General features: G+C 42.4%; 1 protein-coding gene across 1 annotated transcript in view; it reads right to left on the reverse strand.

Moving 5' to 3' along the window:
- Positions 1-16,543: 16,543 nt before the first annotated feature.
- Positions 16,544-21,814, reverse strand: part of HMGA2 (high mobility group AT-hook 2) — a gene marked incomplete at both ends in the record, with an annotated part of 104,082 nt that continues 98,811 nt past the window's right edge. Inside the window, one exon of the mRNA XM_079549468.1 lies at positions 16,544-16,591. Within this exon, the coding sequence (XP_079405594.1) occupies positions 16,544-16,591 (48 nt within the window). The remainder of the gene's footprint in view (positions 16,592-21,814) is intronic.

Raw genomic sequence — 21,814 nt, forward strand, 5'->3', positions numbered from 1 at the left:
AATGCTTCTATTACATCATTTCCAACCTATCCAAGCTAAAAGCACAATGTGATTTTTTTTTTTTTCCTATGTGAAATTTCCAGTTTGGTGGCATATCTACTGCATAATAAATTCCAGACAGTCATTCTTTCGTGGTATATCTAACGTCTGCATTTTGGACCCAATCTAGTTGATTACTGAAAACTGTGGGAGTTTGCCAGCGGTTACAGTGGGACCAGAACTGGGTCTCCTCCGTATCTAACTTTCCCTTGTTGGAGCAGCATGCTGTTTTGGAACTAGTTTCTAATGAGAACGTATCCGGGTCTGCACACATCAGGTTTGCTAATTGTCTGCTGAAATGCTGGTTTCAATGCCAGCAGCAAGCCTTGGGTTTCTAATTCAATGCTGTTTGTTTTCCTTTATGATTTAGTGCCACAGAATTCATCTGTTACACTTTGGAACAATGGCAAATGAGGGAAATGCTGGCTTGCAATGAACAATTCTGCAATACGGTAAAATAGTGACACTGATGCACCACATTTCTGTTCTGTTTCTCTTACATATCCTTTCACCCAAAGTAGGGATGGGAATAAAATTATGCAATTTTATGTCAGAGTATTAGCAACACTAACTATTAAATCTTGTTGAAAGACGAATCTGTTAACCAAGTGAACTGTAAAGCATAAACCTCCATTTGCAAACATTTGTATACACAAGTTACTTTCCAGACATATATATTCCATTGAATTCAGTGTATATTCTATATGTGTTATCCATGTGTACTCAGTTACTCAGTTGTGTGCCTGCAATATTGGGACTTTGTTTGGTTCAAAGCACAAAGCTGAGATAAAACTGCTGTTTTATAATATTCAGAATTACTTTAGCCCAAGAAAAGCAAAGACATCAAAGTCACTATAAATCCTGTGCTCTAATTTTGACCAGGGGCAAGCATGTGAGTCTTACATGTGAGTCTACCTGTCTATTCATCTCAGAAAATGATATAAGGAGGAGTAAAACTGGCTAAAACTGGCTGAATAACAAAACTGTTAATGGAACAATCTCTAAAGATAATTAGATACAATAGAATTTGCAGCTTTTATCAAGATTTTTATGCAACTCAGTAAGAAGTAAAATTAGATTTTGATGGGTTAGTTGTTTCAGGCAATAAAATAGTGGTATTGTTTTCATGGTAGTGCTTATGAAAATATGTTCTGTTTTTAAGTTAAAAAAGTGGAATTAAGAATTTTTCAAGCAAATCCGTCACTAATCTTCTGTCACAGTTGTTGGTTTCTATATCTGTTTTGGATGTGGAGCCAGGCTCTCTCCCTGGGACCTTAGTCCCAGGAAAACCCATTAAAGACTCTGGGGTGACTGGGACCTACTATCCATGCTTTGACATTGGGCAGCACTGGCGGCAGTGCCGGTGGTTAATTACTGGTGTTTCTGCTCTGTCATTCTTTGTCCCCTGTAAAGCACTGCATTGCAGACAGGTCACCATCAATTCACATCCTGGAACCAGGGCTGTCATCTCCATTTTCGTTCAACCCATTCAGCACTTATGCAGCAGTGTTTAGAACAGTATTACAATCAAAAAAGTGAGACAAGTTGCCATGGGCAGTGAAACTAGGAAAAAAACTATAAGCTGCAGAGCTGAAATAGCAGTGAAAAGACATACACAGCAATGGGTCAATTAAGTATATTTTTGCCAGCAATTTCCCTCATATTCTTAAGGTCTATTTAAAACAGAAGTCTTCTATCAAATTACCCTTGGAAATTATTTACTTTTTTATGGTTGCTAAGTATGGCAACATAGTACCTTTAGTAGAAACCCTAATAAATGGCGTATGCTGCAAAGTGTCTATGAACAAGCTTTATGGGCTGGAATTGTTACGTCACACGCTGTTTACAATTATGATTCCAGTGAATGCCTTGGGGATATATTTAGAGATTTAATGAAGGTATAAAACTGATAATGTTTAAAGTATATCATCACACCGGGAGAGAAGACGGGGGAAATATCATAAACAATGAGATTTATTGTTGCAAAGTGCTTTACAAGTGTTACAATATATGAGGGTATTAAAAAATGGTAGCCCCCAGCAAAGGCATTGGCTGTGCTGGGCACTCACAGCAGCTCAGCAGCAAGCACCATAGAGACCCAGTGGACTGGGGTGGAGCAGCAACGTGCCAATCTTCAGGCAATGTCTTGTTACACTGACCATCTGCCCTTGTGCATCTGCCCCAAAAGGTTGGAACAGCACAAGGGTCTGCATGAGCTGGGACATATGGGGCGCGTTTTGATGTATCCCTATGCTTTGTTGGGACAAAACATAATGAACTGTGTTGACCCATGCCTTACGAGCACACTTGGTGCCAGACTGTAACCAGCCTTCATGCCTTGTTGGAAGCCATTCTCTGCATATATTGCCAGCTTAAGGCAACAGTATGAGACTACTTCAGCTGGAAAATTTTGAAAACCAGGTGTGGCTCAGTGTTCTCATTCTGTTCCCATCCCATAGTATGCTGATCTCCTTTTTTGTTTCATAATCTTTTTTTCACAGTACCAGAAACATGATTTATTTTTCCTTTTAACAGTTGAAATGAAATTCCTTTACAACATAATAACCATCCCATGTATAACCTCCTCTCTCTAAAACTATAAGATTCCACACTGTTAAGAGATTATTCCACAACTGGTGTATTTATGATCAAGCATTTCTTGGCCATATTTGGTCTCTGTTTAGCTGTTTCAATATGTGTTCAGTCTGGATCTTCTCGGCAATCCGCACTTGTATGTGAAGAACAATCACTTTATGAACAGCTTAGTGAAGGCTTTCCAATGGCACGAGAGGGTCAGACCACCACCACTTCAGTATTGTCTCCTGGTTTCATCCAGTAGAAGATATTGGGAAGGTGTGTGAGTGCTCAGGCAGAACAAGATTAGGATTTGCAAAGCGTCCAGAGGAGATGCCAAGAAATTAGCAAAAGTCATGGGAAGAAAGGTGGAAATAACCTAAGGACTTGAATCCAGAACTACTCCATCTAGCTAAGAGCTGTAATTTTGGCACTAGAGTCACATTTAGGTACATCTCTACCTATTCAGATGCAGCCAACTATTGTATGACAGTGAACAGAAACCAGGAAATGCTGACTCAGCCCTGATCTGCCCATCTTCCACCACCTCTGGGGACCGTGCTGCTGGCACCAGCCCTAGAACTGCCCTCCCGCTGCGGCCCAGCAGTCTCACCTCTCTCTGTGCACAGGAAGTTTTGAGCAGCCCTGCTAATGATGCATTTCATCTCCTATCACCCAGTTCCGGAGAACTCACAAGCAAAACTCACAAGCAAAATCTGCTTTACTCCAGCAGCACTCAGCAGATGGGTTTTCAGTTAGAACTGAAGCGCTGCACCTCCTTTCAAACTGCTCTGTGACAAGACTGATAAAGTACAACAAGAGCAACATTTACAACAAAGCTGAAATGTTAATGTTTATACGCTGTGTTTATTGGGATGGAATAATTACTTTTTTATGAAGATGTTAAACTGTTTTTCTAAATTGTGCCATAATGGTTTCCTACCAAAAACACACTGTTCAATTTTACTTTTCTTTTAACATTTTCTTTTTCTTTTTCAGTGTATGGCTTTGATCTTTTGTTTGACTTGTGCTTCACAGAAAAAATGCTCGTAAGTCTTCACGGAGAGGTTCTCTTTGCTTATAGCTTTACTCAAGAGATATGATGGATCTGCAGCAAAACCATTTTAGGAGCACTTATGAGAACCGTAATTTATTCGCTCACCATTTGAAAAAGCGGTTCACTTCCCACCAGTTTAGAAGAATGCTTTCAAATATAGAAGACGACGACGTTCTGATTTTGGATATGGATTACACCACACTTTACAAAGCTTGGCTTTTAAAGCGTGAATGAGATTTCACATACTTCAGTTCTTAAACAGTTTTCAAGAATGCTGCCGCAAGTCCATGCAAGTCTTTCTGAATGCTTTCCTGGTTCAGAAGAACGTGAATCCTTTGGCTGCAAACAAACAGGCCCCTGCCTGCTGTAATTGCAGGGTAGGAACCAAGCATGGAACACGAGGGTGAGAATTTTCAGTTTGCCATATTCCAAGGTCTCCAAAAATTACAGTTGTGTGTGGGACTAATGGTTTTTCAAAGAGCTGATACGTCCTTGCCTCAGAGAAACAGAAAAATTGTTTCATAACAGTTAGCACTTAAACTGTGCTTACTGTAGTTTACTAATAAAATCCAAGAAAAAAAGTTCACTGTATCTATATTATTATATTTTAATCTTTCTATTTTTCCTAACTTCCCTTTCTTCTGCGAGAAGCAAACAGAATGGAAGTAGTAAATGTGAACCTGGCATGTGCAGTGCAGATCTGAAGAACTGTCTCAGCCTGCATTCTGATGTTTAAGCTTCACTAGAGATATTGTTTGCAGATGCAGAAGAAAGACAGCTCAGCCATCCTGCCAGGCTAAAGGAGAACACAGGTGGGGTTTCTTTCCCACCGTTCTGTCTTAAAGACTCTGCATCGAAGTTTGTCGCAGGCTTCTGGGAGTTGAGTCACAGCATGTCCAGGGGCACCTCACCATGAGCAAGTCCCAAATCACAGCGGGGGCAGCTCACATTTGACCAGAGAAACTGGATGTGAGTATCTTATTTGGCGGAGTCCCTCATGGAACCAGGGGAATATGGGTGCTGAAAGAGGGCTCCCAGCCCAGGGACAACCTCTTGGTCAAAGAGGGGCTTGAAGAAAAGAATGAAACATTTAAAATGAACCAGGCAGGACGTTATGATTCATGGAGATCTGCACTTTTAAACTCAGGAAGTACAAATCAACCAATTTCTCATTAACCTTATCTCAGAAATCTAGTCAGTGGGACATACTCTAAAGTTTACTCCTTTTCTCTCCTCCAGGATTGGTGGTGCTCACCACTTAGATCAAATTGTTTGCAATCAGACTGTCTGCTCACTACTTCTTGGACAAAGTAATTCTTCTCAGATTGTTTATGGGCATCTCTCCTCCCTTTTTACTCAAGTCTGACCTCTGGTTTTTAAATTACATACCGTGCTTGGCATCTTCTCCCATCTGCCCATGAGATCTTGTCTCTGCTCTCTTGGCTTCCTTTTATTCTCAGATAGATGTGTGCCATATGACTAATTTCCCTCAGCAATTCTTTTTTTCACAAACCTTGCATCATTTCTTAGTGGTTTTCTACTGCATCTTTCTAATCTCAGCAAAACTCTTCCTACAACAGTGGAGCAAGTCCCTCACTCAGAGCGCTCAGAAAGTGCTCTCATCAGTGTGCTTGACACTGCTGGAATGGCTTCAGTGGATTTAAACATCAGGCCTATATACCCAAAGAGCTTGCTTGGCTTTCTGACAGCTGCCTTGCATGGTGCAGATGGTTTTAGTTTATTCCCCATTTACCACCAAATGATTTCCCCCTTAAAATTAATAGAAGAAAAATATTTGGAAAGTGATAGCTGGTTGTTAGATATTACTTTTAGTGTTCCTGTTCATATTTTTCTTTTCTCTCTTTTCTTTCCCATATGCGCTTGTTCTTGTGATCTTGCAGGGCTGTGAAGTTATGATTCAGCAAAGCACTGGGGATGGACTTGTGGCCCCACCAGTGCTGTGCAGGCATGCGGTGCCAGCAGCTTGGGATTGCTGAAGCCTGGGTTGGACATAGATTTGGAACTAGGGTGTGTGGTCAAGGGCAGGCTTGGGGAGGTTTTCAAAGGGGCATAGAAAGAAATTTCCTATTGTCCACGATTTATTTCTTTTGGGGACATCCATCCTCCCTGTCCAGATTGTGCCAAGGCTGAGGAGGACACTTTTGATTTGTGCAGAATTGATAGCCTCTATTGAAATCAATTCCACATGGGGAAATAAGCATTGTCTCTGCATAGTAAAACCCAGTGTGGAATATACTGCGGAGTTCAGGCTCTGACTATGAAAATGGTTGAAGGCAAAACATATGTTTCAGGGGTGTTTGAAGATACCACAACCCATGGGATATGTATGGCAGCATGAACGTGTTTTGTATAATCCATGAATGCAAAAGAGAAAACTTCCTAAAGTTTTTGAAGGCTTGAAACTTTTCTCATGCATATTGTGCTCAAACATGTTACAGTGGTTTCTGCAGGGTCATTCTGGATTTATCACAGAATCGTTTGAGTTGGAAGGAACCCCTGAAGGCCATCTAGTCCAACTCCCTGCTGTGAACAGGGACACCCACAGCTACATCAGGTTGCTCCAAGCCTGATCCAGCTTCACCTTGACAGTCTCCAAAGGTGGGAGTTCTACCACTTCTCTGGGCAACCTGTTGCAGTGCCTCACCACCATTATTGTAAAAAAACTCCTTCCTTATATCCAAGCTAACACTCCCTTATTTGGTTTGAAATTACTTCCCCTTGTCCTATCTCAACAAACTCTGCTAAAGAATCTGTCTCTTCCCTTCTTACAGCCCCCCTCTCTTCAGATACTGACAGGCTACCCTCAGATCTCCCTGGAGCCTTCTCTTCTCCAAGCTGTACAGCCCCATCTCTCAGCCTGTCCTTGCAGGGGAGTTGTTCTCATTGTTGTAGTCCTCCTCTGGACACACTCCAACAGGCCCACATCTCTCCAGTACTGAGGACACCATATCTAGACACAGTACTCCAGGTGAGGTCTCACCAGTGCAGAGCAGATGTGCAGGACCACCTCCCTCAACCTGCTGGCCGTGCTTCTTTAGATGAAGCCCAGAATACGGTTGGCTTTCTGGGCTGTGAGGGCACATTACTGGTTCAGGTACAGATTGCCATTCACCACTACTTCTCCAGCTTGTACTGGTAGTGGAGGTTGCCAAGATCCAGGCACAAGACCTTGCACTTGGATTTGTTGTACCTTATGAGGCTCACCTGGCTCCACTGGTTGAGCCAGTCTAGGTCTCTCTGAATGGCATCCTGTCTCCTAGGTGTGTCAGTCACAGCACACAGCTTGTTATCATCTGCAAACTTGGTGAGGGTGCACTCAATCCCACTGTTGATGTCACTGATGAAGATGTTAAAGAGCATCAGTCCCGTACTGACCGCTGAGGAACACCACTTGTCACTGATCTCTAACCAGATATTGAGCCATTGATCATCACTCTCTGGGTGCAATCTCACAATCAGTTCCTCACCCATCGAACAGTCCATCCACCAAATCCATATATTTCCAATTTGGAGAGAGGGATGTTATGGAAACTGTGTCAGAGGTCTTACTGAAGTCCAGATGGATGTCATCAGTGCCTTTCCCTTGTCTGCTGACAGTTATGCCATCATAAAAAGCAACCAGATTGATCAGACAGGACCTGCCCTTGATGAAGCCATGCTGGTTATTCCATATCACCTTCCTGTCTTCCATGTGTCTTAGCATAGCTTCCAGGAGAATCTGTTTCATTATCTTCCCTGACACTGAGGTCTGTAGACAGACCTCAGTCTGTCTACAGGTCTGTAGTTCCCTGGATCATCTTTTCTACCCTTCTTAAAAATGAGTGCTATGTTGCCTTTTTTCCTGTCACTAGGGATTCCACCTGACTACCATGACTTTTCAAATGTCATTGAAATATTATCATTATACTTGCATTATGAGAATAGAGCTTTACCTTATAACTGAATCTTACTGGGATCCACTTCAGGCATTTATTGGCCCTGTATATACCTGCCCCAGGGAGGTACTGATAGGTACCACATCTGCGGCTTCTGCTTAACTCCTCTCTCTGCCTTTTGGTCAAGGAGGCTCCAAAAGAATTTAGGCCTGAGTTTGATGGGACAACTTCTTCAGTGGCATAAGGCAGAGTGCCTTCATTGATTTCCTAGAGCTACACAGATTCACACCATCAGGGAATATGACACCAAGGATTTACAGAGAAAAAGATAGACACCAAGGATTTACAGAAAAAAAGATGCATTATATTTCTGTTATTTCTTAATATTGTTTTCTTGTTATGACATCACATTCTGGACAATGAGAATTCAAAACCCTCCTTTTAAGAGCCTTTTTGCTGAGCTGCCTATGTGGAGGCTTAGGCTCATGCAAAGTCCTGATTCTGTCATCTTAACTGAAACTGAACCCACTGTGGGCAGAAGGACTCAGCTTGGTGGCAGGGTTTGTAGAAATGAATGATGGCTTCAGCAAAGCAATACAAACTGCAGGAAGTGTCTGGCATGTTTTAATACGTTTAATTGTGATATTATCCACAGCTGAGGGAATCTGATCAGGTTTGGGCTTGCAGTCCCCCATGTCCTGATTCCATTATCTGCTCTGAATCAGGAAGAATGTGCTGATGAATTTTCAAAATCTCAGAGAAACTGCTGGCTCTTTTTTGAAATGTTTGTCCTTGCTATCTCTGATACAAAAGCACTCCCTGGCCATTAGATTAAATGAACACATCCTGCATTAGTAGCAGCTTTCCTTATGGGTAAGTGACAGTGCTGGATTGCAGGATTTTTCAAAGCACAAATCTATGCACCTGATACACTGAAGGAGAGAATGATGCATGTGAAAAAATACCTCTAAGTTTTCAGTTTGAAATCACCTTGATTAGTGAGGGAGTGCCTACCTCCAGGCAGCAGGCAGTGCTGTGCAGAGAAGGATGTTTCTGTCTGTACTCAGTCCGCCCCTTCCCAGTCTGCAATTAGATCTTTCTGTCAAGCTGGGACTCAGAGTCTGCACCCTCCTCTGGATGTTGTTCACTTACCCCTTGCACGTGGTGAAGACAACTGGTTTATCTTCCTTTGTAGACCCAGCTGGAAGAAGAGTGCAATTATTGCAGCAATTGCTCGTGAGTAGGAGCTCTCAGCTCAGCAGTGTGATTGGAAACAAGACAAATTTGTGTTGTTTTGAAGCTGGTTTAAGCACACTGTCTCAGCTTCCTGCACAGTCAGTGGGGAGGGGTCGGTGATTCATCCCACCCAGCTTGGGTCCATATTTTAAGCAAGAACTGAATGGACTGAATTAGCCCCTGGCTGATGAAGACCTAGGATGAGACATCTATCCTAATAACTAAAGCTTGGTGACACAGATCTCATTCTAAATGCAGAAAAAAAAGTTTTTTAATTTGACTGCTCTTTTAATATTTAACTGGAAGCAACACTAACTTGTTGTTGACACCAAATGCTTTTATATTTACAACTACCCCACTGCCTTCTGGGCTCAGCACTCCTTAGCTTAGCTTGTGAGGATTTGCCTCCACTGACACCACAGTGTGGCTGCTTTAGTACAACTCCCTGCACCTCGATGGACTGCGAGGGCACCTACTCATTTTACTGATGCTGCCAAACTGTCTTTGACAGTCCTTATGCATGTGGTCGGGAGAGAAGAGTTTATCCCAAAGATGTACCCTGCTGGCATTTATAGCAGTGGCCTGTCACTGAGAGCACTCAGTCCACTCACAGCAGAGAATCCTTTGGACATCCATCACTGGCAAACAAAGAGAACTACATGGCCAAGGTATCTGTACTAGTGCATCTCCGTTCATCACCTTCCTAGCAGTGTAAAATCACATCTGTACAAATCAGCCACCCCTTGCAAAACTGTGGGGTGGGCACAGATGCATGGAGCTTACAGGAATATGAAGTGTTTTGGGAGTTTCTCTGAGGAAGGTTTCCCTTTCTTTGCTTAGTCACTGCTGGAAAGTTTTATTGAAACCCACAACAATGGGTAAGGTAAGGGGAAACCTCACGTAAACTGATTTAATGCTCTGTATGAAGCACAGCAGCCTTAGTGAGGGAACTGAAGTGAGAACAAATTCACAGCCAGCTCCTGCCAAGTGCCAACTTCCCTTGGTTCCAGGGTGATCAGTACAGTCTAGAAGAAAGCCCTAAGACTGTACCAGTACCATGCCTGGCAAGTTTTCAAATGCTTCTCAGAAGCACTAATCTTGTCATTAAGGTATTTTAAGTGCTTCTCTGATGGAGCTGTAGTAACCTGGAGTGGGTTAGGAGCTGTTTCCTCTGGATGATTTCTTCCTAACTTTAGATTTTCTAGAGTAGCTCGCAATCATGCTTAACCAAACAACAGAATGTTAAGTTTATTTGGAACTAAGAGTACATTTCAGCACTCTGAATTTCTGCAAAGCATCCGAGCAGTAGAAAGGCAAAGTGTGTAAATAGTGCTGTACAGCAGCCTTTCATCCCAGAGAGGGCTTGGGATCAGGGGCAGTGGTCCCAAACTGCAGGTGTACTGATGTCCTGGGATGCTGTCTGCTCCATTCTGCCTATATATATCTGACTTGAACACTTTCCTCTTCCCAAGCCAAACCATTAGCCACAATTTGGAGTTCTGGATGTAGTTTCACTTGGGAAGACAAATTGAGTGCTGAGCGGTCTAAGCCTGCCTCTTTGTGAGGCATGTGCTGGGTCTGGGCTCCAGAGGAGAGCAGGAGTGGACCCAGGACCTGCACACAGCATTTTGCTGGCAGATTTCCAGCCTGCTCTTGAGCCAAAGTGCTCTTGCTAAACAGCGCTATTTGAGTCATTCTGCTGCTCTTTTCTTCTCTTTCTGCTTTTTCTCTTACTTTTTTTTTCACATAAAAATTACAATAACAACAATAAAAAGCATTCCACTAATTTCTGTGCTCTGTGAGGAGGCTGCAACTTTCGTCAGTCTTTACTTCCATGAAAGAGATTAAGGATTACAAACACTCACAGCCATAACAACTTCAGTAAGAGTTAACCCAGCTCCTTAGCACTGTTTTCGTCACTTCTTCTGTCATTTGTGTGTACCCCCATCTATGCCTACTTTGCCTCGTAATCTTATGGCTTTTGATGTTACCAGGAAAGCCTTTACTGTGGAGTCATGGGTAAATCCACACGTCCAAGGAGAGTATTTAAGACTTTCAGGTTCCCCGTAATGTAGGGCTCAGGAAAGTACAAAGGTAAATTCTGTGCACTACAAGATGGTATGAGGTTAAGAGACTTTCATGAGGAAAAAAAAAGCGGTAGAAGAGGTCATCTTTTCCAGGTCAAGGCTAATTACCAGAGAGAATGAAACAGCCTTGAAGTTGTTAGGGGACAGGGGATAGACAGAAGATCATGAATGCTTCCTGTGTTTTGTAGGAAATGAAAACTTCCTGTTTCCCAATTTTTCTTTTCTTGAACCTACTTCCTACCGAAATCAGGAGCTATACCATTTAATTCTGCATACTGACTAAGAAAGGTGGGGACATTTTTTAATGTAACACATAAATATAACCAAACTGAGGTATTTTGTGTCTGATCCTGACAGAAGACTGGCAGCTTCTATTTCCAGCACGGGTAATTAAGTGCTGATGAAGCAACTGAATTCTAAATATTTTAATAATAAACTGTCATTCTTACCCTCATAAGACTGTGAATAAAAACATTTTAAGGTAAATTTCAGTGCAAGAATGTCCCTTGTACTCATTGGTATGGATAATGCAGGGCTTCTGACATTTATTCTGGTCTCTTAGCCTGTGCTGCGGCACAGCTGTGTTGTTGTTTGAAGTACAACACTTTGCTGAATGCAAATGAAACCAGAGGCAAATGTGATAGAAACCTTTGAAAAACATAAAATATATCCAGGTGAAGTCTGAGGTGTGACAAATCTGACTCCTGTCTTGTGATCAGAAGAACACGTTGTTGCCATTGTGTTGGGGTCTGTCTCTAATGACAAGAAAGCAGATGTTTCAGTTTAAAACAAAGCTACGGACAATCAAATTGCTGTGCAAGGCACTGGCAGCACCGGCTTTCAGTAATTCCCTGTCTCTGTATGACTGTAATGTGATGGGAGTGGAAAGCTAAAGCAGAAACTTGACGTGACCCCTTGCCACAGGCATTTTGGATAGAGCAGTCTTGGATGCTGGATGAACACAGGCCTTGTTCCTGCAGAAACCAATTGGTTTTGTACACACAAATAGTCCCACTGTGGTACAAAGTGTGCAGAAGTTTATTGGAAGATGCACCCGGAAGGGAAGTGGGTGTGAAGTGAACTGGAGGAATGACTCATGAGAAGTAGATGGGAGTTCGGCACAGGGCAGCAGCAGTTCAGCCACTTGGCTGATCCACCAGTTGGGTGGGTTACAGCTGGAGCATCACATCGGATACAACAACAGGAAGAGCTAAGTGATGGAAAGCACAGGAAGACCACCAGGAAGACTGAGATGTGGAATGATCCTTTACTACAACTGAGCTGGGTGAGAAAGGAGAGGAGGACACATAATGCAAGGAATGCAATTACTCATATCTCTGACTCAGGACTGATGAGTATGTGTTACTACTCAACACACATTTTGTGACTGTATTTTGGCTATTTTACGAGTAATCAAGTTCAATGGGAACATGCCATAAAGCCCTTGGGAAAGCAGAGGTTATTAGGCCCAAACAGATTAGGTGGATATTTTACAAACGACTGAATACAGGGAATGTGTAAAACCAAATATTGGAGAAATTACTATCTGAACAACCACCCTTGGTGAGAAGGACATGGTTGCAGATATGAATGAGTGGACACACAGTCACAATCTTAAAATCTCCCTGTAAAAGGCCACAGGACCACGTAAGACCAAATGTAGTGTGAAAGCCAGAAGAGACCTGCATAACCTGATGTGACAACTTTGGGGTCAAAGTTCCAAGGCAGTTTCCTGAGCCCCTCAAGCAGTGTCTCAGACAGTACCCAGCCATGTACCTGTCTCAGCCAATTTGAGTACCCAAACACCTCCTTCCTACCTCAACTATCCAGGACATTGAAAACAGGCATTTAGATTCACAGAAGGCCTGCTGCTCTGATACCGTCCCAGCTTAGATGGTAAAGTATCTCTCTCTGGCACCCGCTGAAGAGGGCTAGGGACTTAGGTTCATCCTTACATCTGCAGCTCTCAGCCTAGGCAAAGTGCCAAAAGGATGAGGTGACGGGAATCCATGCCACCTCCTTACAATGGCCCTACGGCAGCTCAAGTAGCCAGGAGGCTGCACAGTGCAGTCCCAAGCCTTGCACCCCAAGGAAGAAGGGTGGATTTGTGCCCACACACCGTCTTCAAGAGGAGGGACTTTACTTCAGCTCGCATTCCTCCATTTCTAGTTTATCCTAATGGCTGAATAATAAGTCATGAAACCTTCTGGATGCAAAATGTTATCTGGCCTAAACAGAGGAGAAGGCTCTGAAATTTGACTGACTTCCCACAGGTAGATCCAAAGATGGTCAACAAAACACCCCTTCGGTCTCACCAGTGTTACAGTGCTTCTGTCTGGGTGATAGCAACTCTGCTCTCCTGGCACTTGGCTCTGCACGGTGAGTGCCATGCTGGGAACATGTTCTGCTCCCTGAGGGGACACTCACAACATGTCCTTCTGCTGAGGGCACACGCTGGTGCCCCTCACAGAAAATGCTCTTCTTCTGAGGTGCACACCTATGATCCTGAGACAAAAAAGACTACTTGTATGCAAAGCTTTTACAAATTTGGTCACTGTGACCAAACTTTATTACCCATTTTATGGAACTGTGACAAAAGTCTAGGAATCAAACAACATGGGGATCACAGAGGCTATGATGTTTATTGTGCTGAACAGACTGTGATAATCCATTAAAGGAACATTTTCAACAAGCAAGCGATTCGAAGTACAATCGTAGACAGCAGCTCTACATGAAGAACAAAGCAAAAAGTTAGAAGACACTCAAAAGAAAAAGTAAACTGTAGTTAGACATCTTGAAGCGTTTTTTTTTTTTCCTGCAAACACACCTCTCTTGCAGAAATGGTAGAAGAGTTAAATGTCCAGTCTTAGTTAGCAGTGACCAATGACAGCAAAGAACAGTCGTATAAAATTTATCTCCCACAAAAATAAACTATATATATAAAAAATTTTATGATGTTCTCACTGGCTCACTGGCCACATGCAATTTTTCAGTCTGAAAAAATGAGGTATAGTAGGCCCTAAGAGGTAGTAATGTGTTTTGATTGTACTACAATATACAGAAAATACAAGATTCCGTTCATCAGAGTGGTCAGTCTCTCGGAGGTTGAAGTGTGACACACACCCAGTGATTATTTTGGTGTCACCTGCTGAATACTGTGGTTTCAAAAAATGTAAACAAAACCAACCAAACGGGATTTGCTAAGGCTCAACTCCAGGCCCTCTGAAGTCAACAGAATTCCTTCTACTGACTTCAAGGGACGCAGGATTTGGCCTGCTAGAGCTACCCCATAGCTCGGGTTACTTTTTGTTCACTTCCTATTGACGTGCCTGGTTTTAGCACTCCGAGGAGCTCTTTCTCAGCAATCTCCAACAATGGACCCTCTGCAGTCTTTTGAGGAGGTCCGCAGTTCTTGACTCTGCCTCTTGGAAGAAGCCAGTAAGTAGTTATCTTTAACTGCACTTGGCTTGCTACGAAAGCCGTGCCAACAGACGCCTTCCTGAGAAACTACCCCTGGCCCAGTTATTAATAAAATGTTACAAAGTACTGACTAAGAAAGAGAGGAAGAAAGGAAATTAAACAGAGAGAAAATGAAATCAGAGAGAGAAGAGGGAAATAAAGAGTGAGAGGGAGGAGAATAAAAATACTCTACAGAAGAAGCATTTAAAATAAATCTGGCTGAAACATATTACAAAATCACATTTGTGTAAAATACATGAAAATACTTGTCAAGTATTTTCTTACAATCTACTAATTATTTTTTTAAACACATATTTGTGATTGCATTATGCAAAAGCTGAGCTTGTTGCTTCCCACCTACAAAGCTTCAAGTTTCTTTGAAGGTTTTTTTTTTGTTCATTTTTTTTTTTTTTAAATACGAAAGTAATTTAAAATGTGTTCATTTTCCACAAGTTATTTTACAAAAATACTTTTGAATTAGGGATTAGTTGCAGTCCTAACTGTTTCAAACGTCTCAAAACTAATGCTGAAAGTAAGAAGTTCATTCCATTTAAAGTCTGGAGGTAGGTCTTTGTCAATCAATTAGTCCATTTCTTTAAACAATTCATTTGAGGTACAAACTTGGACAGTAATATTTAAACATTACAGCTAAATTTTTTTTTCTATGTCATGTAGTGTCATTGAAGAAAATTCTCCTTACAAACCTATCAGCAATTCAGTACAAAAATATATTCAAGTTAACAGTACATTACACAGAAGTTTAGCAGAGACAGGGTAAGTACATTAAAAAAAAAAAAAGAGAGAAAAATACATAGTCATGCTGAAACACAATAAAGATATTGCTTCCTTAACTGTAATTAAGTGTTGAAGTAGAAATAAGGGGAAAATGCAGATACTCATGATTATCTACCCAGTAAAAATTTCCTGCATTGAGTGTGTATAGCAGCATGTATTTATCAGTCTGTTGAGTTAATTGTAAAAATCAGAGGTAGCTTTGAGTAGTGGGGTAATATTGCATCTGTTGCTAAAAGTGCTGCTTTGAATGAAAAGATGGAGAAACGCAACTGGCACAAAGGTGCTCAGTGAACCATCCTATGTCAAAATACATTGCTTAAAGTAATACACAAGCCTAACTGAGGTACATGGTGTTGGTTTTTACATCATGACTGATGAGTAATGAGGAGAGATCCATCCTGTTTGAAATCTGGTGCGGGGTGAGTGGAATTAGTTGAAAATAACCAAAACATCTGGATTATTTTGTTCAGATAAACTCACGATTAATTTTGAGGTACCTTTCTACATGATTTAAAACACCTCTCTTGATAAAGACTTAGTCATTAATGGCGTTAGTGTTTGGTGTCAATCATTTCTGTTTCCACAGAAAACACCTGGCTCTACGGAAAGCCGACTCCTTCAGGCTTTCTACTGTCCAGAAGGTGAGGGCTGCTCATTTTGTTTACTTCTACTTCTGCTGATATGTTTGTATGTAAAACTATACAACGTATCTTTGTCTTTCTTCCCTTTTGCAAAATGGAAGTACCTTTTTCATGTTGCTCTTTCTTCCGATTACCAGCTGAATGAAGTGAGAGTTCAGCTTTCAATTTTTTTTTTTTCCTGAAATATCAGTAAGACTAAAAAAAAAAAAAATAAATCAAGTACAAATCTACAAGAAGTTTACAAAAAAAAAAAAAAAGTAGTATCTATCCCTTATCTTTGGTGTTCTAAAACAGAGAGTTCACTAAGTAGGGAGTGGGTTCCTGGAAGTGTTGCAAGGCCAGGTGTTACACACCCAGCCTTTCCTATTTCAATGCCCATTATAATTAATATGTTACAAGTTTCTTGTTTATATGCAGTGCAGTGAATGACTTAAACCTGATTTGGAGTTCTTCTTGACCCAGTCACCCTTACTTAGCAGCTCAAACTATTAGTAGGTTAAGAAAATTGAAAACAGTAATTTGAAGCTGCATCGTTAATCTGTGCCCCCATTGTGTTACAGCAGTTTTTCACTAAACCTGGGACTGTGAAGGGATTATAAAGAAGTTGATTAGTCAAATCCTTTTTAAGGTTATGCAATTTTTTTCCCCCCAGGCAAAAGTGGAAAGACCATGGCAATAGAAAATAAGTGGTCAAGGCAGTGTCTTCTCCCTTCAAAAGACCCAACTGCTGATGAGGTAGAAATTGCATGGTGCGGTCTCCTAGTCTTCCTCTGCAGATTCTTGTGAGGATGTTTCTTCAGTCTCTTCCTAGAATACACAAAAAGAAAAAAAATAAGTATGTGGTGACCGTGCGTCTAGGGCTGCCTCCTCCTCTCACACAGCTGACAACTGCATCCGAAGCTAATAAAATGTGCTGTATAGCTGCTGTGATGCCTCAAGAAGCTGCTGTGGAGAGCAGGGGAAGGTCTCCACTCTCAGACCACACCAGTTTAGTTTGCTGCTCTTCCCTCCTACCCCATGTGGCACCAAGCAAGAGAAATCCCTGCCGTGCTCTGTCATGGGTCTCCTATGAGAAGCATTTTCAGCAGATATCCAATGTGAAGGAGGTGCTGTGGGAAGACTTTGCCTTTTTGCGGCCGTCCTCCTCCTCCCCAAAGCCAACTTTGCCTTTCCTTTCAGCACACCTGGCTGAACGTGACACTCTTATGCTGCTTATTTAAGCAATGCGATGGGCTTTTCAGGACACAGACAGTAAACTGGGAGCAACAAACATTTCTGTTAAAAGGGGCTGAGAGTGAAAGGTGGTTTTTTCTGAAATGCTGCACATCATTGCCTAAGCCAGCACGTGAAAAAGATCTATGAAAAATAGGAATTTATCCCCTCAGCCAACGGAGACCTTTTAAGAATGACCAGCTTAAAACAGCTTATAGCAGTCTTCATACTTTAATAGATTTGATTTTCCACATGGCTTCATTTTGTCTCGGTGGCTAACTGACACAATTTATAACTCTCTTCCTTTCCCAGGCCACTACAGTACACCATTCAGCAAAGCATGCCTTCAAGCTTGTCTGCATTATATGGCCAAACTTCCATTCATTAGTGTTTGAAACACCTCAGCTGTGAAGGGCTCCTAAATGCTACCATGTGTGACACTGCTGCAGAAGAGCGGCATCAAGGAAAAACACACAGCTTTAATCATAGGCCACCACTCTCTGCAATCCCCTTTCAAAAGGTTTCAGCCCCTTGCACCCCCCCAAGAAAAGACTGAAAAAAAAAGCAAAAAAAAAAAAAGGCTGTAAATCCAGGGAATAAACGTAAGTATAAATGAATGGATGACAGCTTAAAAAATATAACCATAGCAGCATCAAGCCATGAGATTTCACACTGGTTTTGTTTAGTCTGCTTTGGGTTATGTGGGAAATGTGAAAAGCATGAAGCAAACGCTTCCCCCTCCGCCGCCAGACCCCTGCCCCCCGCTAAAGCTCGGGCCTCAGCCATTTAAGCCAGCAGGTTTATACCTCTTGACTAGGAAACGGACCATGACCCTGGGGTACTCTCTGGAGCACCAGGCACAAAGAAAGATGTAGCGTGATCAAAGCTGTGGACGGAGGAAAGAGAGCAAAGTCAAGTGTCAGCCGCCCTCCGACCTTGACTTTTCAATTAATATTTAAATTCCAGATGACATCGATCTATCACACAGATAAACAATTTCTTCCTCACAACAACTGCTTCCCGCTTGCAGCACGGTTATATTTAGAGCGCTGTGTGAAAACGATCCCTGACTCACCATGTGATTAAGCGACTTTCGCTCCGTCCCCCGCAGCGTTTGGAGATGGGCGCTCGCGCTCTATCTAATCCTGTTATCATGTAATGCATTTTCCCTGCTTATCTTCCACACAGAATGGGATTGTGACTGCTACAACATCTCAGGCAAGAAGAAAAGTGGTATCTGCAGACACCTACTGGAAAGCTAACTTGGGCTGCGCGTTGAGAGACAGCAGCAAGTACGTTGGCTTAAATCTTGGTAATTCAGAACTTGTGATGACCTGAAGACAATGGCTTTGCCTGCAAGCCAAGTATTTCAGTTAAAAATTATGACTGTGGGTTCCATGCTCGGAACATAATGCAGGTAGGCATGTTTTGGTTAATGGCATTTGATAACAATAATGTGCTTAACGCCTTAAATCACCATGGGCAGTCTGAGCCTCTTGCCACTGAGTCCCCGAAGCCCGCCGTACACTCATGGGCACTCACTGTGTTTTACTCCTGCCTTGCCACACAACTGACCCATTTTCCATGATGGTGGACTTCTGATCACAGCACAACGTCGATGGGACATAGGGAAAATACATGGCAGGATGTACTTCTATTTCCGAGTCCAGCCAGGGGAGCCATAAAGAGCTATTTTTAGCTGAAGACCTGCCCAATCTCCTGATTTATACTGTGAATTTCACAATATTTTTTTCCTTATGGTCTCTCTGCTGCTGTGACTAGGAAAACAAATGAGAAGTTCGTCTCTCATCTTTCTACCTATGTATCAATATTAATTTAATGACAGATATGTATATGCAAATGTGCACCTGAAGTGCTACAAAAAATGAGAAACCAAAAATCAAGCTAAAACCAACAACATTTAAATAATAAACTGATTATTAAAAATACTTGAGACTCGCAGGTCTACTTTTCAAATCCACGTTTCAGGCAAAGAGATCAGATTGTCACACAGCGGAAAGAAAACTTTTCTTCATTAGGTTCATGCTTTGCAAAAGCCTAAGATAGCTCAGTTACAGACGGGTGGTTTTAAGCCAACCTATCATGTAAGTCCCTTGTCAAGGCACAGATGGAGACGTGATTGCCGCTCTGAAGCGCTTACAATTCAAAGGGATAATACAAATCAGACAGAGATGCATGGAGGGACCCAAAGGAAGAAGTGAACAGAGGTTCTGAAAGAGAAAATGCAGATGTGTCACAGCAACAGAGAGAAATTTTTTGCATTTGTCCCCTCCATGTATCATACACATTCATAAAAAAAAAGAAAAGGTTACAAATATCAGAAGATTGTGCAGCTGTGATCCTCAACCCAGCCTTTGGTGTGTGCCCCACACAGATGCACACTCAGCAGCTGACTGACAAGGTGCACTGCAGAGGCAGTTTTACTTGTCATGTCCTGTCCCTGGTTGTCCTGTGCTGTACGGGACAACATATTATTTACTCTGAGCTGTTGCACACAGTATCACAGTGTGATACTGCAAGGACAGATTGCAAACAGCATCCTGAGCTATTTCAATCCTTAATTGCAGTAACTGACCTAACAAGCAGGAAGTGATGTGGAGCTGCTGTCTCTCCCAGAAAAAAAGCACTGAGAAATCCTTCTCCATGTGCTGAGATGTTTAATGCTTTCTTTCAGAGGAGCATCATCAGCAAGAGGCTGGCAAATGTGCCCTGAGGACTGGGACCCTCCAGCACAGCCCCCTCGCGTTTCCCCAGTGTTGATCTGTTGAGCAAGGACAGATGTGTCCCAATGGTCCACAGCAGAGATCTGCCCTCAGAAGGGCTACTTTGCAGGGGGCTGGCGCTGCTGTTGTTAGCCTGAATTTAACAGTGATGGCAACAAAAAGAACCAGGATGCAGCACAGCAGGCTTCTGTTAGAAATGCTCTCTGCAGTCAGCATGCCTAGTGGGCTTTCATCCTCTGCAGTTTCAGATGATGGTACCTTTGGTGGGAAGGGGAAGATATGTCTGAAGATAGGAGAATGGGCCTGTTTTAGATACCCTGGGAATTTAGTTTGGCATTCGGCAGCCAGGCCAGAAGGCTGCTGGTCTCTCATGTCACACTATGGATGTCTGTGATCCACCAGAGCACCTGAAAGGGCTCAGGACAGCATTGAGACAACTGTTCCTGTTTGACAGCAGCATCCCCCCACATACAGAAGGACAACTGTTTCTCCGTTTTGTAAAAACATTTATTATGTTCTAATTCCCTGAGCAAAGCTCTTTTACAATTACTTCAAGGTTAACTGCCTCGATAAACTGGCAATTCAGTTGGCAACTCACTTTCTTTCAACTTTTGCTCACGAATCTGAACTTCAGATTACAAAAAAAGAGAACCAATTTTGCGAGATGAACTTCGGGATCATGGCAATGGCACATGCAGGGCCTCCGAATTTGTCAGAGCTTTTATTTTATAACAAAGTATTTGCTATTGGCACAGATCTTGCTGGCTGCTTTCTAAGTCTGAAAGGGTATGCTTGAATAGATACGTCAAAAAGAACTGCTGACAAGAGCAACTTGCAGACTGTGGACCATTGTCTGCTAACTTGTCTGAAATCCCCTGACATGCAAACTAATATTTTCAGGAGTCCCTGAAGCCAGTGGCTCCTACTGCAGTTGCAGATACCCAGCCTATGCCCAGACAGTGCCATCCTGACTGCTCCATGGCCAGCACACTAAACTGCTTTAGAAATTCTTACAGCACTAACAGACACTCATCACAGATTTCTTTTGCATTAACTTTTGGTGGGAACTTTTGCTTCAAGCTGCTTTGCCATCTGCAAATCATGCTGGCAAGAGCTCAAACTCCTGTTCCAAGGGGCTGTCAGTCAGCATGCAGCCCTGCTGAGTTTGTGACAGCAGTCACTCAGCAGTAAAGCAAAGTTAAATTTGAGATTTTGGATTCATAACTCATATTATTACAGGTATTTAATGCACACATCACAATAAAAGGATTCATTAGCAGAAGAGACCACCATGGCCGCATACAGAAAGCCACACAACTCTAAATGCTAGATTAAAGTATATTTTTATATATGCATCTAAAGAAATTATTTCAGTACTGGAAATCTGTATCGGAATACAGATGAGTCAACCAGCCTGCAAGCAAGCAATTTTCATGTACTGCCACTATTAGCACTCAAGGAGTGCAAATTCTCCAGCCTGGTGGTTGAAAACTCTACCAACAGAGCAGTTCAGCAAACCACTGCCCTCTCCCTGCACTGGTCCTGCATTTGACACCCTACAATCACTGACTAAGCTATGGGACACCCTGATGATAGCAGACAGCTCCCTCCATGGAAGCAAAACTCTTGGTACTATAATGACGTTAGAGATAAAGAAAGAGACAAATGGAGAGGTGGCAACTGATGGGACAGATTTGGAGTTGACATGTAAGGGCTGACAAACAACATTCTTGCTTTAAATGTCTACTGTCCTATGAACTTTGCCTCTAAGGTCTTTATTGTTACCTAAGGACCTTGGTCTTAAGAAGGCTGCAGACTTAACTTTAAGAGAAATCCAATGCTGAAATACCAGTGAGTAGTCTAACTGAGCTGCTGCTTAACCTCCCCAGTGCCTGTGAGCCAGCTGGTGGGCATGTGCAGAGCTGCCTAATGCTCTTGGGAGCAAGCAGTTTGAGCATCTTAAAATTCATTTCAACTTGGAGATGTCCTCAAAGCTTCCACAGCGAGGAAAGCAACACACAACAGACAGTGAGAATAGCACTCCTCTGTGAGTGTGCATGTATGCAAAGCACTG

The sequence above is a fragment of the Tetrao urogallus genome, assembly GCF_951394365.1.
Source record: "Tetrao urogallus genome assembly, chromosome: 1".
Lineage (NCBI taxonomy): Eukaryota > Metazoa > Chordata > Aves > Galliformes > Phasianidae > Tetrao > Tetrao urogallus.